The 18,371-nt window shown below is 39.1% G+C and overlaps 3 protein-coding genes across 4 annotated transcripts in view; 2 read left to right on the plus strand and 1 right to left on the minus strand.

Annotated features, from left to right (window-relative positions):
* Positions 1 to 639: 639 nt before the first annotated feature.
* Positions 640 to 8,565, minus strand: gss (glutathione synthetase). The gene is made up of 13 exons (XM_072449497.1): positions 8,389 to 8,565; positions 6,378 to 6,516; positions 6,149 to 6,294; positions 5,627 to 5,702; positions 5,425 to 5,552; positions 3,768 to 3,884; positions 3,607 to 3,687; positions 3,445 to 3,522; positions 3,246 to 3,315; positions 2,670 to 2,864; positions 2,515 to 2,596; positions 1,897 to 2,083; positions 640 to 908 (listed from the first exon to the last, which is right to left on the minus strand). The coding sequence occupies exons 2-13, from the start codon at positions 6,504 to 6,506 to the stop codon at positions 785 to 787; spliced, it is 1,413 nt and encodes a 470-aa protein (XP_072305598.1). The 5' UTR covers positions 6,507 to 6,516; positions 8,389 to 8,565; the 3' UTR covers positions 640 to 784.
* Positions 8,566 to 9,157: 592 nt separating this feature from the next.
* Positions 9,158 to 11,388, plus strand: LOC140363140 (U8 snoRNA-decapping enzyme). The gene is made up of 5 exons (XM_072449498.1): positions 9,158 to 9,242; positions 9,363 to 9,494; positions 9,851 to 9,891; positions 10,232 to 10,475; positions 10,736 to 11,388. Exons 2-5 carry the CDS (start codon positions 9,363 to 9,365, stop codon positions 10,973 to 10,975), a joined length of 657 nt encoding a protein of 218 aa, XP_072305599.1. The 5' UTR covers positions 9,158 to 9,242; the 3' UTR covers positions 10,976 to 11,388.
* Positions 11,389 to 13,017: 1,629 nt separating this feature from the next.
* Positions 13,018 to 18,371, plus strand: part of arhgap4b (Rho GTPase activating protein 4b) — a 34,001-nt gene continuing 28,647 nt past the window's right edge. For both annotated transcript variants that reach the window (XM_072449499.1, XM_072449500.1), the window contains exon 1: positions 13,018 to 13,206. The gene's annotated coding sequence lies outside the window, so the exon portion shown is untranslated. The remainder of the gene's footprint in view (positions 13,207 to 18,371) is intronic.

Raw genomic sequence — 18,371 nt, forward strand, 5'->3', positions numbered from 1 at the left:
AAGCGCTGCTTTCAAAACACGATCCCACCGAAACTACGGCAAGTCACGAGGGCCAAAACCTCTAACATGTCATCCCAAATCATCCCCGTGATTTTGGTTTCAATATCATAATATCTATCCGACACTGTATTGTATTAAATGCTTTGAAACGCATCTCCTATGAATAATTTTACCATGTCGTAATCGTCATCGCTCCACCCCAGTTTGAACTCATCTAAAATTAAATGTGATAAGCTGAAATATCATAGACTGTAGAATGGGTATGGAAATGGGCCCCTTCTCTGGTTAGTCCTCAATACCAAATTGTGTTTTATTGGCGTTTCTCCTAGTATATAAAAACCAAACAAAACACCGTCTACCCACATTGACTGTCTAGAAAACCCAATATTACATTTATGATCAACTGTACTCTATGTGAGCGAGTGAGTGTGAGTGAGTCTATTGAAAGTCTAAGAATAGAAAACTTCATTAAGGATAGGCCTGGAAGACAAAATATTTTATTGTCAAATGCCAATACAGAATATCAAAATTACTAAAAAATTATACATGTGATACATTTTTTTAAAATTATATATTTAAAGCTTTAATTCAAGTACAGAAGGACACAGTCAGTGGATGCACGTCTGTTGGAATGTACAGCGTGTCAGTTCAAACTTCTATGACTATACTTTAGAATTTGAAATACAAGAGTATTGATGGAGTGCAAACACTACCATGAAGCAGGATATGGCACAGTGGCATGAAAGACTTATGTTGCCCAAACACAAGTACCAGTTCCTATGTTTCAGTAGAGGAAAGGGTTGTCTAGTACGGCAACTCCAGCTGCCACACCTCCGTCTGCATGGGCTGAACTTTTAGTCCTCAGCAGATGTCCTACTTGCTCATTCATCACCATCTCTGTTCCCTGTCTGGAGAAACGGACAATACAGCATAATTAGTGAAAATAAATGGTCCTGGTTATTATAGATGAACCTTTAACAAAGACCGGCATGACAGATTTCACAATTTTTTAAGTTTATAATTGTACTTCATGGTTGGACATGAGCAGCAAATATGACATAGAGGAAATTCCACAACTGTTACCTAGCAACCATACTGTAAACAAGAGCCAAAATCAATATAGTTCAATAGTTATGATTTGACAAACAATACAACACCTTTATTTTGTTGCATAATCATTTAAATGGTCAGAAAAGTGTATCAGTTAAGTGTTAAGTTTAAGAATTTTCTGTTTTAGAACTCAGCACTACTTCCTCAATCCTCTGTTGCCATGGTGTTCGACAAGGCTGCCCGGTCGCCCCAGATTTTTCTCTGCTTGCAGCACAGCTCATGTCAGACTATATCCTAGAAGGCAACATACACAGGATTTCCATATTGGGCAGGGAGTTAATTTGCAGTGGCCCATCATGAGGAGCCCAATAAATGTAAATTGATTGACCAAGCACTGTATAACTTTGTGTGTAAAAATAAAACTCACTACAACAAAAAATACATTAACACAAATTGAATTGGCCTTAAATGTTCAAGATTTCACATCTTTAAATTACTCATTCAAAATCAACTGGCTTCGTAACTTCTTAAATGACCCGGAGTCTGTCTGGAATCATATCCCCACTCTAATATTTTCGGTATTCCTCTATTGCTCGAAGAAAATTTGAATGCAGAAAAAAATCCATGTAAACTGTCCAAATTTGAATATCCTCGCCTGTCAGCATTTTGTCAGAGTCATTGAAAAATGTACCCACAACTTTCAGTTTCAAGACATTCTGTTTGGCTTTTTTTTTTTTTTTTTTTTTCAAAAAATGTTCTTCACAAACAACACAAGCCATACTTAGAAGAAAAAAGGAGAACCCGTCACATAAACAAGTAAATTTGCAAGTCTTGTAGTTGACATACCTGACATAAGCTCCGAAGATCCCAAGCTCGCTCAAACAGTTGCTGACAGTGAGTGGACTGTCCTGTCTCAGGAGGTAGTTGTGTGAAGGGGTAGAGTTTATTTTATCCATCAGAATGTACGCCATCCTCTCTGATCCCTTTGCCTCCTGAAGCACCTTGCAGATCTCTGATCCATAAATGTTATTGCCTGCAAAATGTTAAAGTATAACTCAGGCTTAAATTTAAACAATTACTAGTTGAAACTTGTTGATCAGATGTAAAAACTGGACATGGACATGACTTGTATTCTTATTTGGAGGTTAAGAATAGTTTTGCTGTGTTAAGACAGGTTGGAACATTGAAGTTTGTTTCTTCCTGTCGTGTTAGTATTATTATGTTGAAACTCCTCTTGAGCATCCTAGCACATAGTGGGAATGATTCGTGGTGAAAGATAATATTGTAATTTATACTGTATTTATTAATTCTTGTGAATGCACATGAACCAAATATGCCTATCATCAAAATAAACTAAACTAGAATACGTTTCAGAGTTGGAAGCAGTGACATCACAACGACGTGAATCAAGTGTGTTTAAACATTAATTAATAATCTAAGAAAAGTTAGCTTGATTGACAATACCTCCTCCTTCTCTCTGAGGCTTCAACACATATTTCTCTGGATCTTTTAAGGCCATTGCAACAATTGTATCTCCTTCTGGGCCCTAGAGATAACAGAGAGTTAAGAAGCATAATTTCTGTGGTACCAGGAGTCCGGACAAACTGACGTGGGCTCACCATGTCAAGAGTGTAGAGGCCTGCAAACGTGGCTCTGATCTGCTCCACCACTCGGGGCTCATTAGGAAAGAAGCGCTCAAGAACTCCAGGCCGGGCCAACACCTGCTGGACCTTCTTGGTTCCAGTCAGATGAGTGGCAATATCTGGACATTTTATGGCACGAGAGCGCTCCAACATCAGCCGAGTGTCCCAGTCCTAGAAGACAAGAATCCTTTGAAAATAACTGAAGACACACAATAAAATGTTGCTTTAAAAACATTGAAGATGTTTTTTTTCCGTTCTGAGATGACTAGTCAAAAGTGGAGCTTTTGAATCAACTGGTGAAAGCATTTTGTTTTTGAAATCTTTAACCAAGCAGCAGGAACACTGGGCAGTCATGCATAAGAAAGTTTGTTTTGCTCTCGAAAGCTCGTGGGATTAGGTTCAAACCTCTACAGAAGAGCAGAACATGCAGTTCACATTCATTTAATATCAAATGACCATAGCACTTTAGCTCACTGGGCTTTAAACAGAAGGTCATAGCTTTTATTTATATGCTGATGCTGTATAGTAATGTAAGTACTAACTCAGTCAGACCTGTTGGGATTTGTACTGTTGGGGGGCATAGCCGTTTCTAAAATACACCAAAGCAACCTCCAAGCCATCTCTGAAAGAGAAATATGCACACAAAATAGCACTACTTTAAGTATAAATTCAATATACTTGCACCCCTTGTTACAAGTAATGAAAGGACTCATTATATTGACATGTTTAACCGGTATAGTCACATGCTTACATAATAAGCCTCTTCTCCTTATCCAGTGAGCCTCGTGCACACACATCTTCAAATGTTCTTCGGATTGTGAAGACATTTCTAGAGAGGAATGTGGTGAAACATAGATATTACAGATCCAAATATTGGTACTATATTTTAGTAGATAGGAGGTTAACCACTTACAGCTTCATCAGTTCCAGCTCGACACATCTTTGGTCGTAAATGTTTTGCTCATCATCGGACACCAGGATCAGGACCACCGCTCTGTGTAAAAAGGATTTGTTAAACTTACTATACAAACATGGTTTATAGTGCTCTTTGACAACAACATTATGAACATGAACCTCTCTGCTCCGTACAGCTCCTTGGCCTTGGAGATGGCTCTGGCCAGACCAGCTGCTGGATTGTTGTCCAAAATCGCCATACTGTCCTCCAAACGCCCAGCCACTTTCAGGATATGTCTGATGAACAAATAATACATCAGCATTCTTTCTCCGTCAGGTTTTAGAATGACTATAATCACTGCGCTGCTACCAGTGGTGAAACTCTGAGTTTGATAGGGAAATGTCTGGGGCAGTGATGAATGAATTATCATTATTAATAGTGGCAAGCCTAGTATTATCAAAAAATAAAAATAATAATAATAACCTATTATAAATAGGCCTTAGTATTATTTTAAACATTATATATTTTTCTTTATTATACATTTTTTAAAATAAAAATGCTATTTGAATGCTCTTTTTTTGATCATCTAACCCTATCACCTAGGATTAAAATTAAACTTTAGTAAAGATTTATAAATGCTTAGCCAATAATAATTTCATTCTCATATAGGCTGTTGCTACAGGTCTGTGAGCTTGTTGGTCTTTTAATCCCTGACGCATCCACGAAGAGTTTGGTTCAGAGTTTTGAGGGTCCATTTCCCTGTTCACACTAACTCTTCCGCTCTCTGGTCAGACAGAACTTTAGAGGAGATGTCGTGCCCCCCCCGTCCTATCAGTGATTCCCGCCTATGGCTGCTACTACAACTGACTTCATACATCCATCTTCTTCAGCTTACAATACATTACAAGTCAAAAGTATCAGGATAATACAAGTAATTCAGTTTGGGACAGTTAGACATCTAGACAACAATGCACGTCACATTTCCACACAAAGAATGACCTAACACATGCAAGATATGAAATGAGAAGGTCCTTTCCTCATTGAAATTGATACTGTTGTGGAAAAATAGGTCATGACATGTCATGTCTAACCTATCTGTTGTTTTCCTGTTTACAGATGATATAAGAATATGAGTTAGTGATAAATGTGGTCCGGCCCCTCTGTATCAAGCCATTTAGTGCGTCAGGACTTGATTATGTGTAAAAACATCTCAGATTGACCTCTGAATAAAATGGCTCGAATTCATCACATCCGTGATGTTTCGGCGTATCTCTTTTGGAGCTGATTTGATAGGGTTTGTGCGTACGTGGCGTACGTATGTCACTGCCTTTAAAAGCATGTGTATTTTCATTTGTTCTGGGGTAGGGACAGATTATTTACTGTGCACGAGTAAATAAAGATCCACCTTTTGAGAGACACAGACTCTGTCTGCTTCATCCTTTTTTTGGTCATTGTTTGCAGATATTTCCCCTAACAATACTAAAGACATGATCTGGCGAACATTACATTGGACAGCGGATTTGTGTTATTTATTTAGTGGGAGTGTCTACAGAGCCGCGGCGCGCGGCCGAAACTGCTAGGCTATTTTGTGCCGCGGCTCCTGAAACTGTTGGGCTATTTGACCAACCCGGTCAGGGTTAGGGTTAAGGTTAGGGTTAAGGTTAGGGTTAAGGTTAGGGTTAGGGTTAAGGTTAGGGTTAAGGTTAGGGTTAAGGTTAGGGTTAAGGTTAGGGATAGCCATGAGGCTATATGGCCGTGCCGCGGCTCCTGAAACTGCTGGGCTATTTGAACGCACCGCGGCTCTGCAGCCACGGCCTTATTTAGTTATTTACTTACTTGTGTACACCGACCAAGCCTGCAGCCAGGCCTCCAAAACTGGCAGAAATAGTGTTGATTTCAATTTGTTTGAGCGAGGATGACCCATCCAGCATGTAGTCTGAACGGTTCAGACCCAGCACTACAGACTAAGAAGGACAGAAAAATTAAAACAATAATTTAACAGATGGAACAAACAGTGGTAACATATGCAATAACATACCTGAGAAATGCCTTCCTTCAGTGTCTGTTTGTGGATTTTGAACAATCTTGATGTGAACTCATCCACCTCTATAGTGCTATATGGAGAAACGGATATTATCCAAATGCAACACTACCAGAAGAATGTGTGCACATACTGTAGTAGAATATGTATAGAACATATATTGGGCTACTGTAAGGATGGATCTGAAAACCCCTTTCATTCAAATCCAGTCAAATATAAAAAGTGTTTCTCTTAAAGAAGATGTTAAAGTAGATCCATACTTCTCAATATGTTGCAGTATTGATTTTAAAAGCTTAATAATAAAAAACGAGGCCATTGACTGTTCAAAACTACAGATCAGATCTCGTCATTGTTGCATTTCACTCTAGCAAACATCAGATTGTCATTTACATGTTTTTAGAGTTGAAAACTGACATTCTTGAAACCTATTACCTGATCATAAGATGTATTTAATAATCACAAGTAAGTACAGAGCTGTGGGCGGGGATAGGGTGTAGGTGAAGCATACAACATCTGTACCTGGCCAGTGCCTCCTTGAGGAAATCTGTGTTTTGGCTGATCCTGTCGACTAAACTGTTGTAGTGGGTCTGTACATCCAGGGCCTGCTGGAACACGGCTTTAGGCACAGGCGTGGGGAAGAGGGTGAAGGGGGCATAGGTCACCAACTACAAAGCCGGTAAAATGGATTTCAGTTAAAGTAGATATTGAGAGGAATGAGGGTGCATTTTGTCTGTTGAAGTTTGAGTACCTCTGCTGAGTTGGAGGCTTCTTTTGTTCTCATTAGTACACCGTTCAAAAGTGCAGCATCCTTAGCATCCTTTGCTAGGTCTGCCACCTTTGCTGTATCCTTTATCATGTCACGTATTCCCTGGGCCATGTTGCTTGACCTATGGCACATAAACAGCCAATTGTAAAAGCAATTATTAAAATTAATGTTCCCATGTTCACAGCTGGTACTGGATTTTCCCCAAAAGAGTCTTTGACACACTGACCTTTGCTTAATCATCTTATCATATTTAAACTTTTTAAAGTCAAAGATTGCACAGTCTGTAGTGTTTGTTACAGTCAGAGCGTTCTATTCAACAGCAGCAGTTTCAAGTGAAAATGTGTCATTTGTGCAGAGCTGAGGCTGGAATTGAGAACATGTGCTGAAAAACAAAGTAAGTAAGTTTCTCTAGCATAGAAAAGACAACGTCAATGAATTCACTGTGGATGTCAGTGTAGCAGAGCTTTTTTTAAAATATACAAACTAAATCATATCAGAATGAACAGTGCAAGAAGCACAACTGTACAAATCATTTATCAATCATAAAGTAAGAGACTCTTACTTCAAACTAATTTTTAAGTAAGAATATAAGTATAGTGTCAGAAAGTTACTTCAAGATGTACAATTTCTTGAAAAATTTACATTTCAGAAAGCAAAATTGTCTTTTTTTCTGGAGGGTTACTAAATGTACAAGAAATACACACTGGGCTAAGCCCCAGATGTTTAGAATGTCTGCCTCCATCAGCGCAGGTTGTTTCTGCTTGTTTGAATTATTCTATTCAAACTAACAATGCAAGCGTTTGTCTCTGCGTCACACATCAATATTAACTCGTTATTATCAATTTTCCATTACTAACACGTGAAATTGTTATAGGCAAGATCGCAGTGTAATGAAATACCTCACCTGAACAGTACTCTGGACTCTCTAGATCACAAATTGAGTGTTGTTATAGCTGCTGGGTCATTTGAAGCTGAGGCTTCGAGGCTCGTGCCCAAAGGGGGCGTCTTACTCTACACGTGACCAGTAAAAGCGAGGCTTCACCGATAATATAATACATCCACGGGCTTCACCAGTGATGTATTATATTATTGGGCTTCACTCCTTTCACTGGTCACGTGACTGGTTCAGTATAGTTTCATTTTCAAATAAAAGCGCACAATGCGCAGGTTAGAAGTTTTGCAAGGCAGTCAGTGTCAGATAGTGGTAAAGTATTCAGTTTAGTATTTCAGGTTTATTATTCAGGTTTGTATTTCACATAACACTGGTTTGTCTTTCAGGTTTATTACTCAGGTTTTTACGCTTTAGTATAAAGCACCATTATTATTGTATGAAGCACCGTCTGAGGAGGCCAAGCATTGTTGAAGCAAACAATTTGCCTCATAATCCGTGGCAATGCCTGGGTCTGGGAAAGCTCAAAATGAATTTGTTTGAGAAACTTTTTTAACGTTAAACCATCTCCAACCCAATTGAAATACAGTTTAATGTCCCTTATCACAACGTTGTGGTCAATGGAATATTGCATTAGTTAAATACTAATATAAAAATGGCTACTAGAGGTCTGTGGCCATGGAGTGGCTGACAGCTGTTCAGGCCTTGCTATTGTACCATGTGACATCATCTGTTGTTATGGATGGTGTATGCATCATCGGGTTAATGTGTTTTGGTGTTATTTTCTCAATATAATTGGTTATTATTTGGTTTGTGATACTACCATCTTACATCCATTAAATTTTTTGACCACAAGATGACGTAGTGGAGCAAATAAAACACCTTGCGAGGCATCGACTCATGCGTTGATACAATTGGCTAAAGCCTCAAATGGTTCATGGAGCTTCATTTGGCTATCACTAGTTCACACTGTGAAATGTCATGTCTTAGCCTGATGCTATAAAACTTAGGTCAACATGTGTGTAACATCCGGGGCTGTAAGAATAAACGTAGACAAGTTCTGTGTCTAAAATGCTAAAGGTAACAGTCGCGAGGCTGCCTTACCTGTAGATAAACAAAGCGATATTGTGCGGCGATCCCTTGTTTAAATGTTCAAAATTGACTTGATTCACTCGCGTCAATATATAAAAAAATACTTCTACTACTTCTACTAATGCACGCAATTTCGATTCTACTTATTATATGATCTTAGTTGGACCGAGAGTATCAGCTCGATTGGCTGAAGCCCAGCATGCACCATGGGCTGAACCAGACACTTCCGGGGGTTTTCAACCAATCAGAGTGGTTGTTATTCAGAGCCAAACATCACGGGGAATCTGCATAATAGATCCGAGGGAAACTGCTTTTTCAGCATTACTCAGCGTTTTGTCAACCCTTTTATATATATATGTACCCTCGTATATCCTGGTATATTTAACAGCAAAGGTGGTTAAAAAGCTCAATCGTTTAATTTATGTGCTTATTTTCCACTCAATTTATGTTTTTTGTTTACGTATCATTGATCTAATTTAGTCGATCCATTATCTAACTGCAAATGGCACGTGCTTATCACAACACAAATGAGTCTGAAAAGCATTTTGTTTTGGTAATTATTTAGTTTGCCTTCACTGAGTTAACGTTTTTAAATTTAATCCAAGTTATACATGTATTTAATTTCTGTCTCTATTAATAAGGGCTGTTATATAATAAGAAAATATATACACATACATTATACAAGCTTACAAGCCTAATTAGTCCAGTATTTCAGCTTCTACCCCATCCCAGTAGAGGGAGCTAAAGCTAAAAATCACAGGCTTGTGCTATTTCAGAATATACAACGCACTGCTCCTGTGCCCTGTAAACAGACTCCAGGCTTAAAACTTTCTCTGCAGATCCAGTGTTCTCATTCTTTTAGTGAGGTTGGCATTATTGCACTTCAGCTCAAGTGACTGACAGCAGTTCTTTCATCCAGGCAGAAACACACAGGGATCACTGGACTGTGACTGTGCTCACCCCTCTACTTGTGTGTTCATTTGTAGATGGCGAGTGGACAGCTGTCGAGGGCTGAAGCGTTGGCGTGCACAGGCTGCAGACATGCATGCCATGTGATGCTCTACTCTGACACCAAGAGTCAGCTGTTTGGACGGATTCCTATTAGACACATTATATTGGTAAGAAGGGCAATATTCCCAGTTGCATAAGGCATTGGTGCATTGAGAGTGTGGCTAGGCTAAATAATCTCTTGATATTGATAGCACACCGAGATGAACTGCCATTCTGCAAAGAATTATATTTATATTATAAGTTTTTTTTCTCTTGGTCCCGCTCACTATTGATTAACTACCATCATGCCTGAGAGACAGGTGATGAGTACATTTTTGAGGAGATAATTGCAAAATAACATGATCATATTTTTCTTTAGCCATTATATAGATTCCTTTATGTTTTCTTAACATAAAAGTAAATGTGAGTATGAGTGCAGTTCTGTCTTCAGAAGTATTTCATTGTGGCCTGTGTCACTTCACAGATGCAGATGCGCTTTGACGGTCTGCTAGGTTTCCCTGGCGGGTAAGTACTCCAACTGTTGTTCTCTCCACAGCTCAGCACAGGTACATTTAGTTCTGAAGCATGTTGGGGCTATGGATAAACACTTAGAGAATGAAATCCTTCTAGTACATTTCTAAGAAGCTTTTTCATATATGACCATAGTACTTATACATAAATGTCTTTAAAACATAAATTTGCAATAAGAACACTGTTTTGCCATTGAAAAGCTAACCGTTAGTGTGCTGTTAGTTATATTCAACATTATGTTGGTTTGTACAAGTATTTCAGCTGCACCAGTTGGAGAGCATCATCAAGGCATATGTTTATTTATCTGTTTAACAAATCTCATTTGCCACCCTAGTTTTGTAAACCCATCAAAAGAAAGCCTGGAAGAGGGCCTTACCAGGGAGCTGTTGGAGGAAATTGGGGTGGCTGTTCCCATCTTAGAGGAGAACCATGTGGAGTCCTGCTACGGCCCAGTCTCATCGACAGCATCAGCTTCCTCTGGCCTGATCTTACACTTCTACGCAAAGAAGTTGGAGGAGGAACAGATTCTCGACATAGAGCGCTCAGCAGCGTCTACAGCTATAGAGCATGGCCATGAGGTACTGTAGACCAAGGTGTTTCAAAAATGTGTGAAGAAAGCTTTGATATTAATAAAAGCACTAACCAAGACAATGCCACAATAAAAATAGAATATAGGGCAAAATACCGCCCAAAATTGCAAATGTGTTGGCTGACAGGCCCATACCTACATTATTGAAATTTGTTGCATAAGAAGAGATATTTTTGCTGTTAACTTTTACCCATGGAAAAAAGGAAACGTTGATATATTTCATAGTATTAATGTTCCACCTTTTTGCAGGTGTTGGGAATGGTCCGAGTCCCGCTTTACCAAACCAGAGGAGAAGGAGGTCTCTCGTTGTTTCTCTCTCACTCATTTATTGGGAACGCCCGGCTGCAGCTGATGGACTGTCTGATGCGCTTTGGTCTCATCTCTGCAAAACACTTACACAAAGCCCTCAGTCACTCTGTGGAGACGCACAAACACACGGCCCAAGACCTTGAATCAGCCTTGGCTCTCATACAGCGGAAACAGAACTGACTTTACAGCACGAGCCTTACACCAGGACGTTGCAACCATTTATTAAAGAGCATTTTATTGAGAAAAAAAATAAATAATCAGTCATGTCTGCAGGTTTGTTTTGTCAAAATCTTGGTAAACCTTTGTTAATTTATTTTGTTGAAGTTCATAGCTTTGCTCTTACAACACAAATTGCTCTTGGATTTAACTATTGCCTTAACTGCACCTTTGGAAGAGACTGTCACTTTACCGTTAACGGAAAAGCCCTTGTCCTTCAGTTGAAATGTATTTGAGCAGAAAAAAGGAAATTATTCACTAATTTTGTTATTTATTAGTAATAATAAAGTACTGTTCTTGTTCTCCTTTAAAAGTATTTGGCAGAAGAAAAAGTTGTTTTTGTTTGGTATTGGTTTTTCCACATTTTTACCTTGTAATGCAGTTGTAGTGACTGCAGGTCACAAACCTGACTTTTTTATAAGTAGATTTAATTAGCCTTTATATTCATGTGGGCCTTTTAAATGGTAATAGTGTAATACACCTGCATGACTAAAGACTGATATCCGGGTGATAATAATCCAGTTTGGCATTTTTTGTCACCTGTGGATCCCCATGTTGTTGGAACAATAGCAACTGGTTATGTAAATAAGTAATTAAGTGCGTCTTTCTTTTCTCAACATAAACACCAATCCTTTGGACATGTTTTGATCATCAAGATTCAGTTTTAGACACTTGCCAGAGTGTGCCCCTGTCATCTTTCCAAGAAACCCTTCCTTAAGTCTCCCTCCCTTATCAATCTCTCAGTTCCTCTCTCAGCTTCCAAGCGAGTATGAAATTGACATATTGTTCATTTGCATATTTATTCAGACCCTTTTTATAGTTCAGCTGTCAACTGGAGCGTCCCAGTGCCTACAGGCAATGTAGTGTTTGTTTGAACGACAAAATAAATGTATTATATTTTAAATGACATAGGTGTGTTGTGATTTGTTTTTTGCATTTGTATGATCTATATCTCCTCACATTTGCTCATTTTGCAAAACACAATAGACTGCATATACAACACCAAAGCATTAGTGTTGCCTTATATGGAAGCTCAGATGTTCTGTGGTTTTTCTGAGACGCCTTTTGTTTTTATTCTTTTCAACGTATTCTTTTTTTCCTTCTGAAATCAGGTGCAGCACTGTTGCAATCGGAGGATTAATTATGTCCATGACTTACTCTAGCCCCCAGCCCAATATTGAATTCTGTTTAAATGTACCCTGGGTGCATATAATGTGGCTGCACCAGATGTTTCTAACCTCATTTTCTGACTATTCTGTGAGGAAGACCAGACCACCAGAAGTGTACATTGCCTATTTTAAATATTACATTGTATAACTTTTTTGCAGATAAAACACTTAACACAGGTTGACTGCATGTTGCATGAGCTGCCACCATTCTAAACCATGCTGGGGTTTAAAGAGAAGATGCATCATGTTCCCTCAGCATTTGTACCAATCATAAAACAAACGGGCGTGCCTTTTAATCACTGCAGATGACCGATTTGCCAAAAAAAAAAAAAAAGATGTTCATTACATTTATGCAGATTTTTCTCAAACGATCCGTGTGGGTATAGACAGAAATCATATTTGTCTTTTTCTCAGCTGTCAGGAGGCGAAAAACTGCACCGCATCCGGCAGCAACAGACAGGAAGCGCAAGAGACGAAAGCGCGATCTTTGTGGCCCAAAACATCGGTATGTTCTGAATAAGCTTATGCCTCATTCTGTCAGCCTGCACCTTGCACTGGCAGGATGCCGTCATGTGACTATGTTGTTAGGGCGAATAACACAAGGTCATCAGCAAAACATTTGGTGTGAGAGAGAGAGAGGGAGAGAGAGGGAGGGATGGAGTGAGGGAGGGAGGCAGGGGTATCAGCGGATAGATGGAGGAGCAGGAGGAAAAGATGGTATATTGTGTGGAGCAGGAGGAAAAGATGGTATATTCATAGAAGCAGCCGTATTTATAGGCGCCCGAGGAGAGGATGGAGCAGGGGGCGGGGCTTCAGCTGGAGAGGGGGAGAGAGAGGCTTAGGAGGGATGGAAGAAAGGGAGCCAGCGAGAGGGGAGGGCTGTTTTTGATGCGAGCGTGAGTGTGTGTAAGAGAAATCTGTCACATTCAAACACTGCTCCGTCTCGCGTGTGCCACGGAGAGATGGAGGGATGAGAGCAGAAGAGAGACGATAGACAGACACGACGGAGGACGACAAGCATGCGAGGTACGTGCGGCTGTCATGTCATTTTGTTTACATGCACAAAGTGATGTCTTCATGCAAAAGTCAGGAGTTTTGGAGTGGTGCGTGTGCTTCACCTTGCGTTCACTTCCCCTGCTGCTCCTGCTGCTGCTGCTGCTGCTTCTGAAGTGGACAAATTGATGTAGGCTGCAGATTCACTGAAGAAGAGGTATCAATTATGTAATATGTGTGCACCATTTTCAGTCAGGCTCACAGGCTGGAGTGTTTATGTGGCCGTTGTGTGGGGCACCTCCAGTAGCCGCTTGACCACACAGCTGATTTATGACCACTACGTAGATATAAATCAAGTCTCTTAGAGTCTCTGCTTAGACATCCTTTGAGATTCCCTCGTGTATAAATTATTGACAGGTAATTTACAGTCAAGCACTGGGAATGGATAAGCGGGTCATTGAAATGCATAGTAGTACATAAAAACAAAGACAGAGGTTTGCTGTTGTCCTAAACTGGCTCTTACACTGGTGTGAATACAGCAAGCTTGCATTATAATAAATAAACAATAATAATTCTACAATTAAATCCCACAAATACAAAAATTGGAGCTATATAAAATCAGGAATTTATTGTGTTTATTCAAGATATTTTGTCAATATATAATGTTTTCCAAATGGACAAGAACAATGCTGCTTTGAATCATGTGCTGTGCTACCATAAATAGAGAGGGATGCTGTTTTTGCAATGCTTGCAGGCTTTAAGGTTTTATAGTAGCTACTAGATTGTTAGAATTTGGTTTTATGTTACTAAAGTTGTTGACATTGCAGTGCACTGCAGTGACAATATATTGAGCAGCCTTTTGGTCCAGGAAGGCACTCTCGCAAGTGTTTGTAATTTAATTTGTATGCATTGCTTTTTAATGAAGAACAGAGTAACATGGTCCAGATTCAAAATAAAAGCAAGTGAGCAGAGATGCAACCAATGTATCTTTTATTGAGCAAATTAAAAGGGTTTTCCTTCACCACAACGACCCGAGGAGTCTGCATTATAGTTATGTGCAGAAATATCCTCAGCTAAAATGTTATATCACTGTGCAATAAGAACACATTATGTATGACCTTTAAGAAATGTGGACCATTTTGTTGATAGAAATGCAAACTCACTACAGTTTGAACTGGAAAAATTTTACTCTGGCTGAATGTTGAAAAATACTTTAATAAGGCTTTTTTGTTTATTTTCACTTGTGGGGGAAACATAACCATTACCCTCCTATCGCAGCTTCTTTGGCCTTACGTAAGGGGACACGTGGAAAACAGGTAGTTATTTTCAGTGGTCGTTAAATCTTACAACAGTGATTGTATTTACACATAAGTATAGAAAAACATGTTCATTGCATTTTGAGGTGAACTGTACATGCAAGCGAGTCAATATACTTTACCACCCATTTCTACTTGGACAACTATTGACCGTTCATGTTCCAAATGTCAAGAACTTTGCGGCACATTTTACAAATCACTAACACAAATGTGGCTTTCAGAAATGATGCCAATGTGTATAATCATAACACAGACAGGTAATGAATGAGTTGTCACAAACTGAAGGTGCCCGAGAAAGCCAAGAATTGCGGATGTGGCCTCACTCACAAAACCCAACTGTCAGACGGTTTTCATTTCACTTTTTCACAACACATTTTCCCTCCAAATGATGTGTCTATTTATGTTTGGGGTAGACATTCTGTACAAGGTGAACGAAGAACACCCAAGTACATACAAGTGCTGCTTCTGTGGCTGATTTCTAAAGGTAATAGATTCTTTAGGTTCTTTCTTTATCCTAATGTTGTCATTTGTGCACAACTTCAGCGTGAATCATAATTTATTGTAATTTCTATTTTATAGTTTATACGTTTGGTATGTGCAATCTATTTACCTATTACCTATGTGTCCTCTCACCAGAAGGTTGCTGGTTCAGTTATTGCTTCCACCATTGTCATTATGATTTTTCACTCTTGCACTTCCAGTGTGCCCTATCACATTGATTCCCAAACCTTTCAGCGTAAAACCCCCAAAATAACCACACAGCCTTACAGGGACATCCACTGCAAAGTGAAATTAACTTTCAATTTGCAAAACATTGCAAATCAGGTTTAATGGATCCATATGTAACATTTTGCTTTTATATTTCATAAACTATAAAACCATATGTGTCCCCAAATACAAGGTAAACCTTTTTCAAATCAAATATAGCTTTTGCAGATAACAATTTTAATGCTGAATTATTCTTAATTACATAAACATTGGACAATGTTTCCAGATTATTTGGATTGGATGATTGGACAATTATCCAATCAGAAAGCAGATTGAGCTGGGTTGCCAGTTCCTATGACTAAATTCACTTGGTTTAGACTGAGCTAAGCCCAGCACCTGAATGTGTATCTGCAGGTTAAGGCTCTGGCAACGCAGGCTCAGTTATGATTGTAGAGCACAAGCTTCACACGGTTCCTTCCATTGTATTTATTTGAGAAGTATTATAGTATATTGAGTGTTATGTGACCTAGTTTCACAAAATATACAGTTCTCAATTTAAAAAAACATGTCATAAAGTATAAAAGGATATTTTGAAATCATCCCCCATAACTGTGCCAACCTACTTTGGGAACTACTGCCTTATCAGACACTGAATTGTAGCTGCATAGAAATCAGTGCTAAGACATTTCCAGTTAGTTTTTGTTGATTATTCTCTCCATCAGATAAGTTGTCTCGTGCTGCTGCGGCTGCTAAAAGGATGTGTGAGCCTCATGACGAGTGTAGCTCGGAGGAAACTTTTGTCTGAATTTGGATTTGGCTCGTTTGCGTGGCTAATCTCTCATCGGCCTACATACATCTCATCACAGCTCTACTTGTTGCAGAAGACTTTGCGCAAAACCATCAGTTAGCCACTCGGCACTTGTTATCTTAATGAAATGAGCTGATGGGCTGCCCGTGTCAGCCTATTAGATTAACATGCCCAGTTGTAAGTCATTTTCCCCCAAAAAAACAAAACCGGTTGACAGCAGCTGTTGGATGGCATTAATTCCAGCAGACTTTATACACCTGCGGAGGACGCTACTGCAAGCCCTAAGCCGACAGAACCTCTGCAGTCTGCCTATGATTAAATAGACTAATTCCATTACATTTCATGTCAGAGCTACACCTCCTTTACACACCACTCCTCGCACATACAGATGAACGCTCTCCATTGCTTTCTGGATTTGTGTTGTATATTTATATTCCGTCTTCTGCTGCAGCATCTCTCGCAGAGATCCCAGGTCTCCTCATGTCAGGTTGTTTATAAGTAAGAAACAGTTTGAGTCTTAACTTTAGACTTTTTAAATAGCTTTATTATTCAACTGCCGTATTCCAATGGCGACCAGTTATTCTCATTGTATTTTGACAGTAGTAACGTTTAAGGGCTTGTACTTGATTTTAACTTGTTCTTGTCTTTTTAAAGCCTTCATATTATGCAATGTGGAAGAAAATGGGACAGTCTAATGCATTTTGCCAGAAGTTTGTTGTGTAATAACTAATAGAAAAACATCTGCAAGAGACACACTTTGTGGTCCAGTCAGGTACATTGCTGAGGCTTATGGGAAAACAGTCATGGAACATCAAGATTGAGAAAAATGATAAAAGATTGATGAAAGCCATATGGAGAAAGCAGCATGAGGCTTCCAGACGGTTGGTTTCTGTGTCGTGGTCATTGACTGTATTTGCCGTGGTGCAATGTCAAAGTGCCAGAAATGACTACGTGGGTGGAGCTAACAGTTCAAACTAACATGGCCCTGACTCATTCCTTTTAAGCCCTGGAAATGTCTTACTTGAATTACTTATTTATTGTATTCAAATTACTTATTTGAATACACGATTGTTGTTTTACTATGGCTATGAGCAATTGCAATAGCTAGGACTGGAAAAGAAATTCTAACATGGAAAAAAATTGACTAAATTGGACTTTTATGTCAGTGTAAATGTCAGTTTAGTTTAGTTAGTCAAGTTTCATAAAGCACATTTACAACTTTAAAAGCTCAAAGTTCTGTACAGAAAGAGCAATAATACATAGTTACAAACAATTAAAATACACATGAAGTGAATTAACAATAAGGACTGAAAAGGTAGGTTTTTAACAAAGATTTAAACTGCTCTAGTGTCTCAGCAGCTCTAACATTTTTTGTGGACCAGAATATGCCGTAGCTTTTTTGGATGTCTTTTTTCCTTTGCTTCCTCTCTCTGTTCTATACTTTCTAAAAACTGTTGGGCTGTATATAACATGACAGATGTTTCAGGACACATTTCTGACAGAATCAAACTATTTTTACTGAACTTACTACAAAACAGTATATGCAGTAATTGTCGCTTGAGCTGTGGTAAATAAACAGTACTTATTTAGTAACTATAATCAGTCTTACATATTTGACCCTCTACACATCAAATGTCATAGTATGCCAAAAAATAACAAACAAACAAAATCCTCACTTGCAAAAAGAAAATATCGTTCAAACTTTTATGTATTGAACGATATAAAATAATCGTGACAGGCCCACTTGCAGAGAAATCAGAGAAAACCCTTAGACTCTGAGCGCAGACAAAGAGTCGGATTAAATGCACAAAATGTCAGATGTCTATTAAAGTTTTGGAGGAAGTGAGCTCATCCTGAAGTCATCCATATTTTTCTCATTCGAGCACGGATCCATAACAACTCCGCAGTGTCCTCCTGAGATGATGTTTCATGCCTCGAAAACAGCTGCTCTCCTGACAGATTATGGGCGTACACTTCTGCACAAAACACGATGTTGTCAACAGTCAGGGGGTCAGGCCGCAGCTCCCAGCGGTTGGAAGTGGCTCTGAGCGGTGTGAGGAATTTCCCATTTAGTCAACGCACACAATGTACAGCTTGTATTCTCTAATAAATCCTGCTCCCCAGAGACTTTCATAACACAGTAGTTGCTTGGGATATTGTATAAGGACGTTTGACATTCTTTTTAAGAGTTCATTTGAAATTTCATGTTGTAATCGTTCACATTTTCTGTGTTATGAGGTGCATTTAGTGATAAACTTTGACCTCAACTGACAGGTTCAGGTCAGGAGGTGCATCTGCTGTAAAAAATCTGCCTAGTACACACAAGTACCTATACGGTCACCCAATTAGAACTAGGGCCTGGCATA

This window comes from Eucyclogobius newberryi, unplaced genomic scaffold (assembly GCF_026437365.1).
Source record: "Eucyclogobius newberryi isolate DKJ021-1_F unplaced genomic scaffold, fEucNew1.0.hap1 SCAF_17, whole genome shotgun sequence".
Taxonomy (NCBI): domain Eukaryota; kingdom Metazoa; phylum Chordata; class Actinopteri; order Gobiiformes; family Gobiidae; genus Eucyclogobius; species Eucyclogobius newberryi.

Excerpts from the sequence above, each read along its gene's own strand:
- gss (XM_072449497.1), bottom strand. The coding sequence starts at position 6,506 with ATGGCCCAGGGAATACGTGACATGATAAAGGATACAGCAAAGGTGGCA. Across the intron at positions 5,703-6,148 it reads CTCAAGGAGGCACTGGCCAG|CACTATAGAGGTGGATGAGT; the intron begins GTACAGATGTTG and ends TTCTCCATATAG. Across the intron at positions 5,553-5,626 it reads TGAAGGAAGGCATTTCTCAG|TCTGTAGTGCTGGGTCTGAA; the intron begins GTATGTTATTGC and ends TGTCCTTCTTAG.
- LOC140363140 (XM_072449498.1), top strand. The coding sequence starts at position 9,363 with ATGGCGAGTGGACAGCTGTCGAGGGCTGAAGCGTTGGCGTGCACAGGC. Across the intron at positions 9,495-9,850 it reads CTATTAGACACATTATATTG|ATGCAGATGCGCTTTGACGG; the intron begins GTAAGAAGGGCA and ends GTCACTTCACAG. Across the intron at positions 9,892-10,231 it reads CTGCTAGGTTTCCCTGGCGG|TTTTGTAAACCCATCAAAAG; the intron begins GTAAGTACTCCA and ends TTGCCACCCTAG.